Genomic DNA, 18212 nt, shown 5'->3' on the forward strand with positions numbered 1-18212 from the left:
TTATATAATTTTTACGATTCAAATTGTATTTTTTAATAAACAAATAAATAAAAAGTACATATCCTTTAATACGGACAGGCTGATGCATACGTAATTTAGCGAGAAGTTAGTTTTTCAAATAGTCTGCTTGCTAAAATGTACGACATTAAAGCATTTGAAATGGAAATTCAAAACTTGGTCTTGGCATTCACTGGACTCCAGAGTGAGGTTAATGAAACAAATAGCTGAATGCATTAAAGTTCACGGGATTGGTGTTCGTTCCGCCACTACATTAAAATTATTAGAGTTGGAGGGGATTATGTGTGTGTCTATTTTGGTCATTTCAAAGTTACAGAAACGGGTGTCACAGGTCATGCTGTATAGATATGAATAACAGCGAAATTTCTGCCCAAAATTCTCAGTACAAGGATGCAAATATCAACTCGATTATCGAATCTGATATTCTGCTTTGAGACAGAAATATATTGCAGCAGAATATTGGGGGAAAAGTTCAATAAATGAGTAACATATTTCAGTGTCTCCTCGTGTAACCAATTCGGTTACTCGGTATTTACGTAGAACCGTAAAATTAAACTTTTCATGAATTTATACTATGAAATGTCACTCTATTAGGTCCAATTTAATTAATATGATTTTTAAAAATATTGGATGTTCTTACAATGTAATTGAATGTAATTTTCTGAATGCCTAGCAAAGTACAGAAACAGAAATTACGTATACAAATTAGCGGTTATATATTTTAAATGCCGAACACTTTAAGATATCCACCTGAAAATGAACAATTCAGATCGAAACCCGTAGTGGATTTTTAATAAGCATTTAAACTGTAATAAAGAATCTTTGTGTAAACGTACTGTCAAATTCAACCCTTAAAAATTATTTACTACGAGTGTGACAAGCCATTAGGACAAATTTAACTATATTTTAAGCTGTAAGCTTGTACAGATATAATCGGACTGAGCCTAAAAGGGCTAACCCTTCGAAGCAGATGTCAGTAAATAATGTTTAAACATTCTGTCTTAAACTAAGAGAAAAAAGTTCTACACTAAAGAGATTAATCGGTTAATATATATTTTTTTTAAAAAAATAAATGCTGTTTATTTTAAGAATCATACCATAAACATAAATAAAATGTGTTGGAAAAAATGTTATATTATTAATTTTTGAAATATTTGTTGCATATGTTTACCAGTTGGATGTAAAGACGTAAACCATTTGATCTGTATCTTTGGCATTTTAATTCAAATAAATAAATAAATAAATAAAGAAAGAAAGAAAGAAAGAATGAAAGAAAGAAAGAAGAAACAGAGAACACGTTGCAGCCACTCTTAAAGGCTGCAGCAATGGCTTCAGACCTTAAATGTTCCTTACGATTTATACGATGCGTTTAATTAAATTTTCCTACTGTTAACTTGTGTTTGGTGTCAATACAACCTTATAAAGAGATGTTGCCTTAGGTGTAGGCTGACATTCTTCCAGCAGTAGAAAACATCAGACATCTCATTTGCAGAACAGAACTAAGAGGGAGACAAATTTACGCTGGTAATATTTCCAAGGGCGCAAAGCCCCTTTTAGAACTAGGCAAATTCCTTACAGCGTCCGTAGCTCCGTGTATTTCATTCCCGTTGTTGGTTAGCCGCCCTTTCAGGGACATGAGTTCGTCCCACAGAAGCTCGGACGTCATCACCGTGAATTTTACACGAATAGGTTAAAATTTTGCCTTACCACAAGATATTACATAATTTGTTGACACAGAATTCGTTGCGACTTATAGGATGAACTCTCTCATCCCCGGGGGCCTCATTGTTTCCACAAGATTTTTAATTAAAAGTGTACTGTCTCGGTTCAAAGAGTGAGTTCCGCCTACGTCACTAACTCTACAGCATGTGCCGTTTAAACCACAGACACTATCGACGTAAGAATTCAGACAATGAGATACAAAGGAGGACGCTGGGGAATGTTGTTAAAAGTATGGGCAGTTCGTGTTTATTTCTCAGCTACCCCTCGAAACCCCTTGCATTTTACTTGTTCTGGACCTCGAACTCACGGATTCATCCCGACTACTATAATAATACAAGAGCTCATTGAGCTGAATCGCTCTCTGACAAGCCAACGGTCATGCAGGCAGTTGTCAGGGAATGAGACGAGAGAAAGTTTAACATCATAAAATAAAAAATTAGGAAATTATGGATTGGATGATTCCCCAGCTGAAGTTTGAATCAGTTATTTGCTCTTATATAAATACAAAATTCAGCGGCCATTTCTCACCCAAGTCTCTCCTGATTCACTACTAGATGGCTCTGGCAGTCAAATCAGGATTGAGTAGAAATTGTGCAGAGGCAGTGGGCTTGTCACTTACTACTCACAAATGCACACTTTAAAGATTAGGAAAACATCCGAAAGGAGGCGGCGAAAACCCACAACCTGGTTGTAGAGCCAAGAAAACAACAACAATATATATATATATGCATGTACAAAACACTATTCACCTTGTGTTTGTGACTGAGAAACAAAGTTTTCGTAGCTCTAAATGTCGGTCGTTTTGAAAATCAGGCGGACTATGAACCGAGTTTGCAGTAAATTGATTACATTTTTCATTGCTACAAAAAGTTATGTTCCACGTTAACACGGAGTGACGTTAAGATTTATGACTTAATTAGGATTCAAAAGCCTAAGAACGTTCTGGTTTATGAACTTAAAGTTCATATTAGTTCCTTATAGCTTAAATTATGCACCGTATTCCCATCTGGATGAAAAGTAAGTTTAGAAAATATAATACTGCCCGCAGGGAATTTGTAAATTTCATCTAAGGGAACTGAAAAACAGGAAGTCATGATAAACATATGACTGTTATTTCTGTACACGTTTTAATATAGAATTATACATTTAATATCAAATGAACACACAAGACGTACGAAAATAAACTATTAAATATCATTTTGCGTCGATAATTCATCAGCATTTGGCTGAAGCAGCCAAAGGAAACAAGAGAATTCTCATTCTTTGTAGTCCGTCTCCGGTTCGAGGTTTGGAACTCGGGACCACCCAAATACGAAGATCGGATTTTGGGTTTACAGCAATAACTACAGAGTAATTTACTGGAGCTGAGGCGTTCTTGACACGCTAATATATCAGCTGGGTAAGAATTTTCAGCCTTTTATGGAACAAAATATTCGATTAGAGACCGCAAATTCTGAGGATTTTAATTCTAAATATTGCTGCCTACTGATCGTCTTTGTCTGTTCTAGTCTAATATTTTGTTAAATATCTGCAAAGGATGACGAAGAACACATAAATCTTCAAAAGGGAAAATCCGTCCTTACCGAATACGAGATAGCTGAATAACCGCTGAGTTGAAAAAGTTGTTTAGAGAATTATTTCAGAAATTATCCATTGTTTGTGATATGTTGCGTACTGCAATTTCGGAGTTTTTTCGTTTAATATAAAATAATTAATTTTCATTAAACGCGTAATTGTTTACTTACATGTTGTTACGTTCTTTTATCAGTAGTAGGCCTACGATTTAATCCATGACTAATTGATAATCACTCATTGGATACGAAGAACAAATGATGTACTTTGTTTCACGGAAGGACAATCAGAATTCGCCTCTAGCCACGTCACGTGATTGGTATAAAAAAATTGCACTCTCTTAAAAATTTATAAAGTATATGATTTTGCAACACTGCGTTGCGGAATTTTAAACTCAACGTATATTTTGCTTACGATATTTAAAAATTAATGGGAGGGATTAATAAATTTATGAAAATTGCAGCAAACGTAATGCAGTGATCTATATAATCTCTGGCCAGTCATACAAGAGAAGTGGTTAGTAACGCGTTCCGGATTTACATATGTGCATCAATCTTCCTCTCATCTTTGTTTACATCAGGGTAATTTTAGGGCGAGTCAAATATCAGCACACTTTTTCGTAACCGTGGTTCGAACCAGCTGTATCTGTGTGTGACGTCACATGTAAGGGGAAGTTGATATAAAAAGGAAGATTCTTGTTTATGTGCTGTTCGTACCGACCAAAGGATTCGCCTATTTCAAGGTCGCTTTGGGTACTAAAACAAATGACGCTATTAGGTTTGTAAGTGTACAAGAACGTTGTCGGCTATGTAAACTTCTTTATAGAATTTCAACGTTCGCGAGTTACGTAAATAAAATGTGTAAGCTTCGTTGCTCAGAAATAAGAGGACAATAAACGTTGTGAGGCGGCTTCTGTAGATTTAAATAAACTATTATGTCTTTGTCGTGAATGTCCGACTTTCGTTCTGTCGTTTAGAAATCTAAGGCAGCAGGTGTCCTAGAAAGTTCCGCAATTGCTCTAATTAACATCGCAGCAGATGAAAGTGTAAGTACAAAAGCTAAGGAAACTTCAGAAGTTACATATATAGTTTCTGTGCATTACAATAGTCTAATGTTTCTTAATAACGAGGAGCGCTTTTAATTTATGTCGTAACGTCGCATAAAAATTTATAACCGTGTTTCTAACTACACAGAGCTGCTTGGATGTCGACCCTTTTTCTGACAATACGGAAAATTATTTTTGTAAACGATTTTGGAAATCGAATATCCTACTGTTACAACATGAAACAAAATTCCAAGAACATGCTCTGAATAACTATTGTTCTTCCCGCCTTTTAAGCGTATCTGGAAATTAAATTGATATTGTTAAAAGTTCGAAGATGGGTGATGGACTTTATAAAACGGATCGGAGCTTCACTAGAACTGGACATTAAAGCTTATAGCATCCATGACTGAATTTTTAATAGTAAAAGACAGACATAAATAAACGTCGCTTATTTATAAATATTTTACTTCGCAGGGTAGAGTTTTCTTGGGGTTGATTGTAACTCAGTTTATAAGCAATTCTCCACCGTTTATGGTGCCCAAACTATATTACCGTACTGAAAATAGCTTATACTAGATTCTTCAACATGAAACCAATCCAAAAACTTCCCACATAATATTTAAGATCCATGTAAATATTATCCTTTGTTATGTGCCCAGTTCTCTAAAGTTGTTCCTTCTCTTGAGATTTTATGACGAATTTTATCTGAAAATCTCATATCCCCATGCATGTCCCCCCGTATTTTAAGTGTCCTCCGTTCACAAAAACAGCGTTTAATATTTAGTGAACGGTACAAATTATGAAGATCACAATACGATTTCAACCAACTTCGTGTTAACACTTTGTTCCTTAAGACTTAATATTCTTGTAAGCATTTCACTAAGATCCTCAGTCTTTGAGATAAGAGCCAAGGTTCCGAGGACGGAGTAGGTCTATTTATACTGCACTGACCTGAGGTATGCAGAAGATGAGGGCGAACACCCAGGCCATCCACACCATCGCTCGCGAGCGTCGAGACGTCCAGGAACAATAGGCCAGTGGGTGGCATACGGCTTGGTAGCGGTCCAGTGCCGTAGCCATGAGAATATAGGCGCTGAGGTACGGACCAAGCGTCTGGCCGTACTTGACGATCTTGCAGAGTAGGGGACCGCCGTAGAATCTGTACGTGACGTCCCAGGCGAGCTGAGGTAGCACGGACAGGAAAGCCGTACAGAGGTCTGCCACGCTAAGATGCAGAATGAAGTAGTACATACGGGAAAGTTTCTTCCTCGGTCTGGCTGACAGAGCGAGCAGAACAGCGAAGTTACTCAAGACAGTGACCGTCAACATTGTGGCAAGTGTCGCTATCTCGGCCTGAGCGAGAGCGTCGTCGCGGTCCAAACCACTTGTGCTGTTCGCGGTCGTCAGGTTACAGGCTTCTGATACTTCTGTCACTGAACTTTCCATCGTCAGCATAGCTTTTTAGCCGCCACTGTACTTTGAGTCATTATCACAATGTTGAAACAATTATTACATCCCGATAATATATTTGATTATCACACTTACACACTTATCACAAACATTTTAATATTATCTGAACTGAGTTCGCATGATGGAAGAAACATTAAAATATATGCACGATAATATATTCTTTAATATGTATGTCTGTATGATTTAAAATATTTTAAAAGAGTCTTATTTTGTCAATACACCAAATATTTTGAGCTGGGTCTCGCTTCTTATCCCTAGTGAAACAATCCGTTTTCAGGCAAAGATACCATTGTTATAAAAATCTCTTTTAGAGGTATTGTTCATGAAAGTCTTCCTCTGAATGACACAAGTTTTTAGCAATAACACCATTTCACTCGCAAGTCTTTAATTTAAAAGCATAACGTACTGAGTAAACTGATAAATTACAGATTTGCACTAGTACTGAGGTCCTGAGATGCGTTCTTCATATTCACACAATTATAGGAATGGAATAACTAAACAAAGTTCCTTCTTGTCTATTTTTCCTGTAGAACCAGTTGTGAGGATTATCTACAAATACAGCCTCGTTTAGTGGCTTTACGTCATAAGTGTAGCTGGTAAATAACGGTTACAAACTACTTCATAACTGAGTAACTCATTCCTAAGTTATTTTCTTTTTTTAAATTTTAAATTTTTTTTTTGAACTAATCAGCTGATAATTGCCGTAGATAACAATCACTTTCTTGGATTTAAGAGCCGAGATACTGAATACTAATTAGATGAAGTTCATCTTGGCTTATGGCCTTAAGTACAGAATGTGATGATCATTTTTACCATTTCTGTAACCGAAATTTCATAAACCAATAACAAAATTTTGTAGAGCTTCTATTGTATCAAACTGCCTTTGATGACATATTGATCAATGATGTCCACGATGTTCCATTGACTTGAACAACAGCTGAGAGTCCCATCTAAAAAAAAAGCAAAACAGAACAGAAAATTAATTCAGTGTTTCAAAGGAACAAAAATGAAACGTTTACGTGCTATTTTTAATGGTGTGAAACTTGATCTCTGAATCTGAGGAAAGAACATCGATTGAAAACGTGGAAAATATTTGGATGTAGGAGGAAGAGAGGAGACTGGAGACAATTTCAAGATGAAGAACTTTATCATTTATATGCATTTAATTAAATATTATTAGGATGATAACATTAAGTATGCATAAGCGACGCATTGGATTTACGCCGAATAGGTCGACAGACCTGAAGGAGGGAGACTACCTGTGACAAACACCTAGACTTATATAGGAGGTAACAATTACATTTTATAATTACCATTTAAAACCAAAGCTGGTCATAACAATATTTCAATATTAAATTCTTACGTCAAAGAATGATATAGTTGCTGTTTATTCTCAGAATCATATGAAATACATAAATACTGTTTGTGGGCAAAATGAGTTACTGGTTACTAAAATAACCGGTATATGTAATTACCAATTGCTCTAAAGAGTATAAGAAATAGGTTCGGAGGATGTGAAATGTGGCTTAATGTGAAGAAGGTAATGAAAATTTAGTTCAATAAAATACAAGGAGATTCCTGTCTAGCTGATGTACTCCTAGCTTGTGAAGAAGAACTGTTTTCTATGGCTGTAGTTTTGATTTGACCACAGAATATTGAGAGAGACTATGTTCGTACTGTTAATAAAACAACGTTAAAAGTTTAAGATGGATAACTCCTCAGTGGCATAATATTCATACAGAATTACAAAAAAAAAATACTTAATTAATGTTCACAATTGTGATGTCCAACAGGAGCCATTAATATGGAAGAGACGTTTAAATTTTATAAATGTATATCAATCGTAAGCTGATTTACATTTAAAGTATATCAATTTGTTTGTATGTTTGTTCTGCGTGTATTATTATTTTTTAACCAAAGTGTCCGTAACGGGGGAAATATGATTTCAAATTACACAGCTAAGCAAATATTTTGTGTGCGAGTATTCTGTAGTTACTCTCTCTCTCCATGATTTTACGAACGCACGTGCTAGTATAAATGCTTCATAAAAGTAGGTCACAAGGACACAATTATTAAGCTATAATTTCGTCTTGTCTTTTTCTAATCAGGCGAAATACTTGAACCAGAATTTATTGGCTAAACTCTTGTTACTAATATAATAACAATTACTAATAAGTCTATATTAAGACTGATATTATTATAAATTTAAATCTGTGATTTAGACACATTGAAGATCGTAAATATTTAATTGACGTAAATAGTAATTTTGATACACTATTTGTAACTTATTCCTTTGATGAATTTTCATAGCTTTAATTATGAAATTGGTCTTTGAAGTTTGTAGACTTCGCAGAATACAGAAAGAAAATAGCTTCATAATTATATTCTAGTTATGTGCGAACTAGTTAAGCTAAATTAAAATACAAGTAAATTTTAAAATTTATAATATACGTAAACTGTATTAAACCTTTTTGAATGATTTTATAATATTTGAAACTAATGAAGAGATATTGTCCATATTTCTATTTGTATGCTCTCTGTGTGGTAAATTGTAACAGGGAGAGCTTCAAAAGTCCCTTTGCTTCTCAAATTGTTTTATTTTATTTTGTTTCAGATTCTTAATGAAAGGCAGTTTCAGGTGCTAAGTTCGCTTGTTTTGATTTAGATTTTGAAGTGAATTTTTCATAAACCTAATTTTTTGAAAATAACTGGGATATATTAGCTCTGTAAGAATTATTTTACTGGTATTATGTAATCGCATATTGTACATTATTATAAAAAGGCGGAAAGAAAATTCCATAGAACAACATCTCTTGGAATTGAAGCGAACATTCCACCAGTCATTAGCGACAGCTGTCCGAATTTCCCCCACAGATGACGTGCCATAGAATATAACTTAATCGCTCCGCTTTGAAGTCCAGTTCAATTTTAAGATCATAAACATTATGGAAGGAATGAGTTTTCCAGTTTCAATACTTGCCACCAACTGAATAAGTCAGACAAATTATAAATACATTTTATTTCACGACAAGCAAAGATATTATACGTAGGAGAATCATTATAAACTTGAAACCTTCACAGCATTAAAAAAAAATTACTGTTGTATCTGAGTACTGATATTTATTACAGTGACAAGAATGATAACATAGTCTATAGCCTGCTGCCTGAGCATATTCCGTCTGTATGGGTAAGTTACTCTCTTTAACAAATTAAAAATCAACAACCAACAAATTAACTCCAGGCTCACAAAGGGAGTGTGCAATATAAAAACCAGACAATTTTAATTCCATTCATATGAGCGGCATAAAAAGTGACTATCCTCTCGCGTGTCAAGTGTCAGGATCGGTAATTACGCCTCAATTTAAAATAGACAGTGCCCCCTACGAGTAACATTGATCGAGCGGAAGCATCTCGTGATGTCTGATCTTCGGTTCGACTCTAATTATCGACACCTGCAGTCAGAAATTTTCAGCAGATAGTGGCGAAGACAAAGACCAGATGACTTAACGCAAAGCAGAGAGCCAGGCAAACACGAGACTAACGACCAACGCTATTTCATGACGGACGAGATTCATCACGAAATCGCGGCTAATGTACAGTGAAATTCTTGTAAAATTTTAGTTGGTAAAAAGTAGTACATTATGAAATATGTAGGGCATTACAGCAAATGTCAGAATTGTATTTGTAATTTTCAGTACAGGGCCATAAACTAGTTTAATGTTTTATACGTAAATTGAAAGAACGTTAATAGTCACAGCTCTAATTTCGCGAGCCTAATTGGCGATGTTGCGTTAATCACGGCTGTTGTACGGAAAAGAAAATGATGTTTTATTCTCACTTACAGTGGTATTTCATGAGATGCGAAAATGACGATAGAATCACGAGTGTTTATTGAAGTTGGAAATCTGCTGTTTCAAAAATAATCTACATTTCATGTACAACACGATGTAGACCATTAAAGTTTTTCACTGATCATGGTAGCATAGAAGAAATTACTGCGATCCAAAAAGGCGTAAAAAATTTTCCTTTTTTTTTTAAAGTATGGAGTAATTTTGAAACCAAATTAAAGAGTATTTATAACCCATGATAAAAATTTGCATTTCAAGCAATTGCACAGAGTGGAGTATGAAATGATATCCGATTGAAAGTTTGAATACAAGCTTTAATATTAATATAATGGTACAAATATCTATGAAAATAAAAAAAATCATTAATATTTATCCTTTATTGATTACAAGGTCAATACGACCACCGTTGAGTCGTGCAATTTCGAAAACACGATTGGCTAGATTTGTAATGTCTCGACGACATATTTCCTTTGCAATTTCACCACACATCTAAACAATCAAAGCATGAGCTGCATACAGAGGCTTCATTTAGAAACAGTTTTACCTTACCCCAATGGAGAAACTTGTAGGGTTTAATTTCTAGTCTATTGAGTGTCCGCCAATATTATGCTCACCACGGATATTGATAAAATTGCCCACAGAGTAGCCCGTTCGTGAGTTGGAATCTGCATGACAGAACTGTGGTTACATTGATATTGTAATCTATAAAATTGATACACCAACATAAATTATTCTTTATATATATATTATGTATAGTGGGCCTATACATAAACAACACTGGCTATAAATTAGTGACTGGCATCTTCTTGGGTAGACTTCACTAGCCCAATATCAAATTTTAATGAAAATCGCTGGGTACTTCCGAAGCGAAAAGTTCGGGGAAAGCTAAAACATGCCATTTTAACACTGACCGAAGCCCATCCGATCTCTTATACAAAAGACACAGTAGAGTGTCAAATGTTTATTTTACTAAGGTTAGGCAACTGGACCATGAATTACTTACATAGGCTTACGTTACATGCCTTTATAAACCTCTTGTTTTAGGTCCGAAATCACAAGCCAGGTTTCAGTCAACGCAGAACGATAAGGTTTTCAGGAAATGTTATTGCTACAAGTAATTATCATCAAGTATTGCATTATTTGTTCTTTAAAAGTGAATTTTATAATTATCTTCGTTGAAACATTCCATTATATTGTAAACCTCATGTTTCGTTTTGCTTGGAATGGTCTATTATAATAATTAACGTCTTGGGAAATGAAGATGGCTGATTGACCTGATGATGGAGGCAGCAAGGACCTCTGAAACGTCGGTAAACTTCTACTCAGACTCCACGGCCCAACAACACAGAAGACAGACATCTTCAGAATCACCGCCATGAAAACCTCAAATCCTACGAGTTGGGAAATGTAACAAGTTACTTACTTTAAATACCTGGGCTATAAAATTTCGTACAAATAAATAAAATAATTAAGTTTACCTACGTATGTGGAACAATAAAAAGATGTCTCGAAGAACAAGTAAAGAAACACGCCTGAAATTTTGTACGATAATAGTAGTTCCTGGGATACTTTATGGATTCGAGAATTTGACTCTAGCAAAGAGACGAATGAAATGAAATTTGTACAGCATGGAGCGGACTAAACACTTCTGGACCGGAAGTGTAGTGAGGAGATACGAAAAGAATTGAATTTCTTTAAAATTAACTGGCAAAATATATACCCATACAAAAATGATTGCTTAGAGAATTTGCTTAAAATGGAAGACTGCCGTGTTACTAAACATCTACAACATTACCGACTGACCGGAATGAGGAGGGTAGGACGCCCAAGGCAAAACTGGAAGCACCAACTCTAATTCTGTATGTGATTACATGGGATCGCAACAAACCACTAGGTGTAGTAACACTTGTTGTTGCTGATGATGATGATTGTGATGATGGGAAATGTGCACGTGGCATCAGAATTATCACGCGTTCGCTTGGATTTTAATGTATTAAATGACACACTGTAAGGCAATTGCTCATGGCTTTGCAACCATATAAAAAGAATGTTCTTTTTCTAGAATTATGTGGATACCTTTCACGATATAAAAGTCCGTTCAGTCACTGTTAAATTTTACCAAACATGGGGACAGACAAGATAGAGAACTTAATAAGTGCTCCACAGAATTACAAACGCGTTTCAATGTAATTAATGAATAATTAAAAATCATATATATAAAATTATATAACATAGACTTAATATTATACATGTTACATACACTCTTATGGATTTTATAGAAATATTAATACCATACTTTTTATTTAAGTTGCCGTATTGCAAAGTGTTTTCTTTGTAACACTCGCTTTGTATAATATTTTAATTTAAAATTGTGTCAGAGAAATATCATACCCGAATATTGTAACAATAAATCATTTCGTTAACATTATATTTTTGTAAGGACTATTGTTATTGGTATAGACGTTCCTTCCTTATCTCTTAATATTATGTATTATATTTCCTTCACTAGTTGATATATTAAAATTATTCGCACTTAATTATTCTTTTATTTGCTAAGGGCATTAAAATGTTTAAAGCATGCCTCGAATTCTGCAATAAAGATGTGCGTAAATTGTTTTATATTTGTGTCACTTATCGCCCTGAAAATGGAGGCAGAAAGGACTTGCGAAACGTTGATAAACTTCTATCAGACCATACGGCCATCTTTGTACAATGCCTTAGTAGTCTGAAATTCTACTTCATGGCTTTTGTTTGCTTAGAGTTAAATTACCGTTTAAGTACTGAAGCCCTGATCTGTTAATCAATTAGCGTTATATAACGTAAGACAAATAATACAACTATTTTATAAGGAACTGATTTAAAACTTTTTGTTGTGCGGTGACTGAAAATAGAACTAATGGATTTTACGTTCTATTTACGTGCGTGTAATACTTCGTTGGTTAGATTTTAGGTTTTGGGAATGTCTTCGTCTTTGTCGTTGACGCATTCATTTTAGCGAGAACTGTTGAATTATTTATCAAAGTCGTTAATGCAAACGACACTTTAAATTTCTCTACACATTTCACAGGCGGTAGAAATATACAGAAAGGATATGTTAGAACACTAAAGCTGAATCAAGAAACGAGTACAAGTATGGAATACTTAAAGTGGTATTTTCTATGTAAAACTTTTGACATGAACTTTCTGACAGAATAATTTTACAAAGAATAATTACGAAGTATCTCATAAAATTCTTTTGAAACTATTTTCTTTTTAATAAATAATTTAATAAATTAATTTACAGTAAACATACATGCTAAAGAAACGTTATACTTAAAGTTTTTAAGCTAGATACTGCATGTTATAACCTATAAATCATTACTACCTACAGAAGACACCAGTACACAACTGAATAGTAATTTATTATCTTGTAATATTCCTAGCTTATACGATTTCCAAATTTATTACTTAAGATTGTGTTTCCAAAATTTACTGTCGCGAGAGACCTGTCGAATGGAAGTTGATGGAGCTCCGGACTACGTCTTACTAGCAGCAGTGTCAAATGTATCTTACAGTTAAAGTAACTTATCTCTTCGACGATGTAAAATTATTCAGGAACTTGTTAGAATTCGTCTTTAAAGAAGATCTTCACGGAGCCCCTGCCAAGGCATTTCTGAGCCCGCTAAGCACCGTTTGGGAACTAGTGATTTAAGGCATCAGCAACTGCATGTACTAGACATTCAGAGTAAGTGTTAAAAATAATTTACTTTTGTGACACCTTGTAAACGTGACCTCAGCTAATCGTAAAGTTTACTAAATTCTGTTCAGATATCTGTCGCTGATCAATCACAAATAAATGTCAATACTTGACAGGAACTGACACATGAAACGTGAGACTACGCGGCTACTTGTATCGGGCAGTGATAGAATCAGTACTTTATCTCTCTTATCCAAATAATCGATAATGTTTGAACAGCACACTCCAATGAAGTGCGTATTTCTTATCAGTGTTTTCGCTATGAAATTATCTTAAGCTTCTGTAGTTCAGTAAGCTTGTCTCACTTGTATTCTGAACGTACTGTGGAAGACTTTCTTTAAACGGGAATCGTATCTTCTCAGTATTCAGCAGGTATCCGCCACAAAGTACCTGCTATTCAAAGTAGAGTCTATTCATGCTGGTCCTATTCTGTTAAATTGAATTGACCGCTGTCCTCCCGTTCCAACAAATTTTACCCAAATCTGCTCACAGCTACCCTTCTCTGCTTTATCGAGTGAAATGTAGAACCCATAAGAAACCAAAATCATCAGAGGCAGGCCTTCTTATTTTTTAAATTATTATTATTATTTAGTGTTCTGTCTGACGACAGGTCCATATGAACAGGATCCTTCCATCCTTTTCTCTTCTCGGACTGGGACCTGTTCATATACGTTCTTGGCAGATGATCCAGAAGTGGTTTGCCATTGCCTTCTTCTGTGTGTGAATGGAGTAATTGTTGGGTGCCACGGAGGAAAACTCCGTGTTGCCTAGACCACGGCCTTGCCCAACACAAGTTATAAATTCGAACCCGAGACCCCAGGATTACAAGGCCAGCGTTCTAACCGCTAGACCACCTCATCTTATTATTTATTTAGTGTTCTGTCTGACGACAGGTCCATATGAACAGGATCCTTCCATCCTTTAGAATGATATTGTTTCAATCTGATGTTACTATATTCTAAAATTTAACTCTTTGAAACCAAAGTTAATTTAAACAGAATTTAATAAATGAATTCTGCTTCAAAGAAACCATAAATGTATCAGCCGATTAATGCTGTTCGGGAAACAAGATTGGGGTATACTGAAACTAAGAAGGTGTTCCTCCACCTCAAGACAGGTCGGTGACAAATTTGATATTTTTCTTGTTGTATTTGTCAACTGAGACCCGATGGAGCTGAGTATTTAAATTACTCTTAATCGAAAGAAACAACAAAGATAATGATGTCCAAGGTCACTATTACGATAATATGCGTTGCCTAGATGCTAGGAGAAATGCGACAGACAGACAGACATGGACGGGCCCACAATGTGATTCTCTGTTACGCTAATGAGTGAATAACTGTTTGTTCCCTAATTTTATACTAAACCTATGAATACTCACCGAGGGTAGAATTTAGAGCTGCTGATTTGTGACAGGTGGTACATACAGTTATCACTAGATTGTTAAGAAATATTAGACCTGCAGTCTGGGACGTGGAATATAAACTTTGCCGTTACATGCTCACGATAGGAAATATCCTACGTGGCCGACGTTTCAGCTTTATTTTTGTAGTAATTTGTTTTCTTATTAAGACGATAAAATCAAGGACGATTAAAATGTTAGGTGTCACAAGTATGTCCCGGATCTGCTCGCTTCAAATGGTTAAATTTGAGTGGAAATAAAGCAGTTTACATGCCACAGACGTATACATCAGAGACGACGTAACTTCGAGCTACATCGCAGTCACTTTTTTTGTGCTGAAGTCTAAACATTTTCATGCAGCCGGAAGCTGTGCAGATTTTTCAGTTTTATTTTGTAACAGGAATAGATGAGTGTGGTCTCCGGAGCTGCTGCAAGCAATGTTTAAAGTCTTAAATTCCATTCCTATTTATTTTAACTGGTTTCGTTTGATAGATTTATGTAGGGCATTAGTATATAATCATCAAAAAAAATTGTGTTTTCGCACCGGTGCGTACAGTACAAAGTTTAGGATGTCGTTCAGTGTTTAAGTAAGACTATTTATTTTCCCAAATAAATTGTCCTTTGCGGAAGTTGTGTAAGCTAGCGTGCTCTTTGTTTCTCAATTTACACAACGATATTTTATTATATTATTTTCATAAGATGGTAAAGTTGCGTCATATTGTGATATAATAAATATATATTATTTAAATCTTGTCCGTCTAATCACAATAAATTCTTATTAAATATTAAAATATTACAATAATTAACATTTAAAATATTTAAAATATTAAATGATGTTCTTTATCGAAATATTCGATTTACATTACACAATCATTTAATATTTTAAATATTTTAAATGTTAATTATTGTAATATTTTAATATTTAATAAGAATTTATTGTGATTAGACGGACAAGATTTAAAATATATATATTATTATTCTCAGGACGCCGTTCCCAATTATGTTCCAGTGAGGAAGAAATTTTAAAGCCATTTAAAATATAAGAAAAAATTATGTTTTCGTAAGAATTGTATGTTTTAATGTTCATGTTGAAGAAAAATGTAATTTCAAAATTTATATAGGAAAAGTGGATGCGAAGAAACGAGGTGAGGAACATGGAGTATATGTAATTACAATATTAAAACGGATATTTTATAAATAAAGCTTGAATGTAAGTGATAGGTTTATTTAGTTCACTATAGTACAGAATAACGGAGAATTGTGAACACTGACTTTCGGAATATATGAAAAGTGTCACTCTTTTGACTTGATAAATGAATAATAGCTTTTAAAGATAGAATTTTCTGCAGGAAGTTAATTTACATTGGGGCTCAGTAGAAGATATGACATTTAGTGAATCTTCAGAATAAAAAAATATTCTTCTACAAGCGTTTGGGAGACAGGTTCCCGTTATCAGTTTTCAACGAAATCCATTTAACACATTCGTACACAAAATGGGGAGCGTCACAAATACTACTTTATATTAAAGCATTCAGGTATGTTTAGATTGTCTGCGTATTGTAAATAACACCTCTGTGCCCATAAATTGTAAATATTTTTTCCTTTATGTATATATATATATTAATTGTATAAGGTTTGTTCAAAATTAATCCGTTTTCAAAATTTGGATATGTCAACACCATATATAACACTGTATGCAAATAGGTCTAACTCTTCCAAAAGCAAATCTAAAACATGTGTCATTTATAAGGTAATTTATCGTATAATTATTGTAGATGGCTCACTGAAACCATAGTTGATAACTGCCCCATCTCAATTACTCCCTGATTAACTCGCTTCGTTCAGACAAGTATAATTACAATATATCATAAGCCTGATGTATTATATAGGACAATTTGTAAGTATCCCTAATTTCACTAGGCTTTGACGATTTTAAATGTTTCAGGTCGTTGACAACATTAAGGGTATTATCATTGCAATTTTGACTAACAGTAACGAATAAAAAGCGGGAACGTAAACATTTTTAAATTACGCATTTTGGAAAATCAGATTCTCGACTCAGCGCTAATTGACACCACAAAAAATAGTAAGGGTCATTTTGCAACTGCGGGTCGACTGTCTTGAAAGATATTTCCCCAGTGCTATAGAAAGTCTCGTAAAAGTGTATTGTGAAAGCTTTCGTAATACCTTTCACTTTCCTGGGACAATTTTGACGTCTGACTTGAGACCTGTAGTGATCGAAGGAAAAATAAAAATCCACAGATCGAATTAGAGGAGATGGAACTCATAAAGCTTGCTTTCCTGGTGCACAGACTTCCGGTTTAAAAAACCTTGTTTTTAATCTTATGTTTAGGTAAAGCATGTTATATTCCGAGAATAAAATTAAGTAATCTGATGGGTTACGAGCTGAGCTTGTCAACAGATAATCTCGACAGTGTTAATTCGATTGCTTAAGTTTGCAGGAATATTAAATAGAGATTATTATTATTATTATTATTATTTGAAACGGAACATTTTTTATTTAAGTATATATTACGGTAATATTAAATTAACTTATATCTAAATGAGGATTAATGCCTTCTTTAATATTTTGCTATGTGTTACGGTAGAAATTGAGCGACGTTGCTGTTGTATCATCAAAGTAATGTAAACATTTGAAACGTCTTTTAATTTCTACCGCACAGCACGGCATTTAAGATTACAATAATCCTTATATTCGTGGCTGTGAGTACCTGTAATCTCACTTACATCTAACCTCAACGTTTTACTTAATGACAATTAATTTTGAGAATAATTGTTTCGACGCTTTACCAGGAAACAATTTCAGGAAGAAGTAGGCACGAGAAAGATCCATGCCATAATTGTCACCAAAATTATATATATATATAATATGTATATACACAGGTATATTTTCATTATTTATAGTTAGAGAATATCTTTGAATGCACGGTTCCTTACGGGTCATTTAGAGATACATCGTAGTGTTTGACTGTAAAGATGTTCGCTCATCTCCATCTAATACCAAATGCCGGACTTTAGCGCTGTCTGTATGACTTCATTCTATAGTAAACGGGAACGTGAGTCGTTCAAAGAAACTGCCATTGATCTCTTCATCTCATTTTACGAGAAAGTCCTTATGACGTATTGAAATTCAGAAATATTTCTGAAATTACGAATTCGCTTATGTATTTTGTACGACCCCTTGGACGCAAGGCCTCGGCCTCTACAGACCAGCAAACACAGATAAGCATCCAATCCTCGAGCGGATTCGAACAAACGATGACAGCGTTAGATCGCTGAACGTCTGTCTGTCAGTAAAATACATAAAAAGTAACGTTATTTCAGTAAAGTAATTGTATGTAGTTATTCCTGACTTCACATTACTGTTAATTTAATATT

The 18212-nt window shown here is 34.5% G+C and overlaps 1 protein-coding gene across 9 annotated transcripts in view; it reads right to left on the minus strand.

Moving 5' to 3' along the window:
* LOC147872551 (cephalotocin receptor 1-like) overlaps positions 1–18212 on the minus strand; it is a 416916-nt gene that overhangs the window by 11746 nt on the left and 386958 nt on the right. For 5 of the 9 annotated variants that reach the window (XM_087356260.1, XM_087356255.1, XM_087356256.1 and 2 more), the window contains one exon: positions 5309–6777. In XM_087356260.1, the coding sequence (XP_087212386.1) occupies positions 5309–5812 (504 nt within the window). In that variant the 5' untranslated portion in view covers positions 5813–6777. Of the gene's footprint in view, positions 1–5308; positions 6778–18212 lie in introns of those variants that run through there. The other 4 variants (XR_015537200.1, XM_087356261.1, XM_087356265.1 and 1 more) reach the window with 1 other exon arrangement.

Source organism: Zootermopsis nevadensis, unplaced genomic scaffold (assembly GCF_977971745.1).
Source record: "Zootermopsis nevadensis isolate Lab colony 2312 unplaced genomic scaffold, Znev_1.0 Znev_ptg000026l, whole genome shotgun sequence".
In the NCBI taxonomy this organism is placed as follows: domain Eukaryota; kingdom Metazoa; phylum Arthropoda; class Insecta; order Blattodea; family Termopsidae; genus Zootermopsis; species Zootermopsis nevadensis.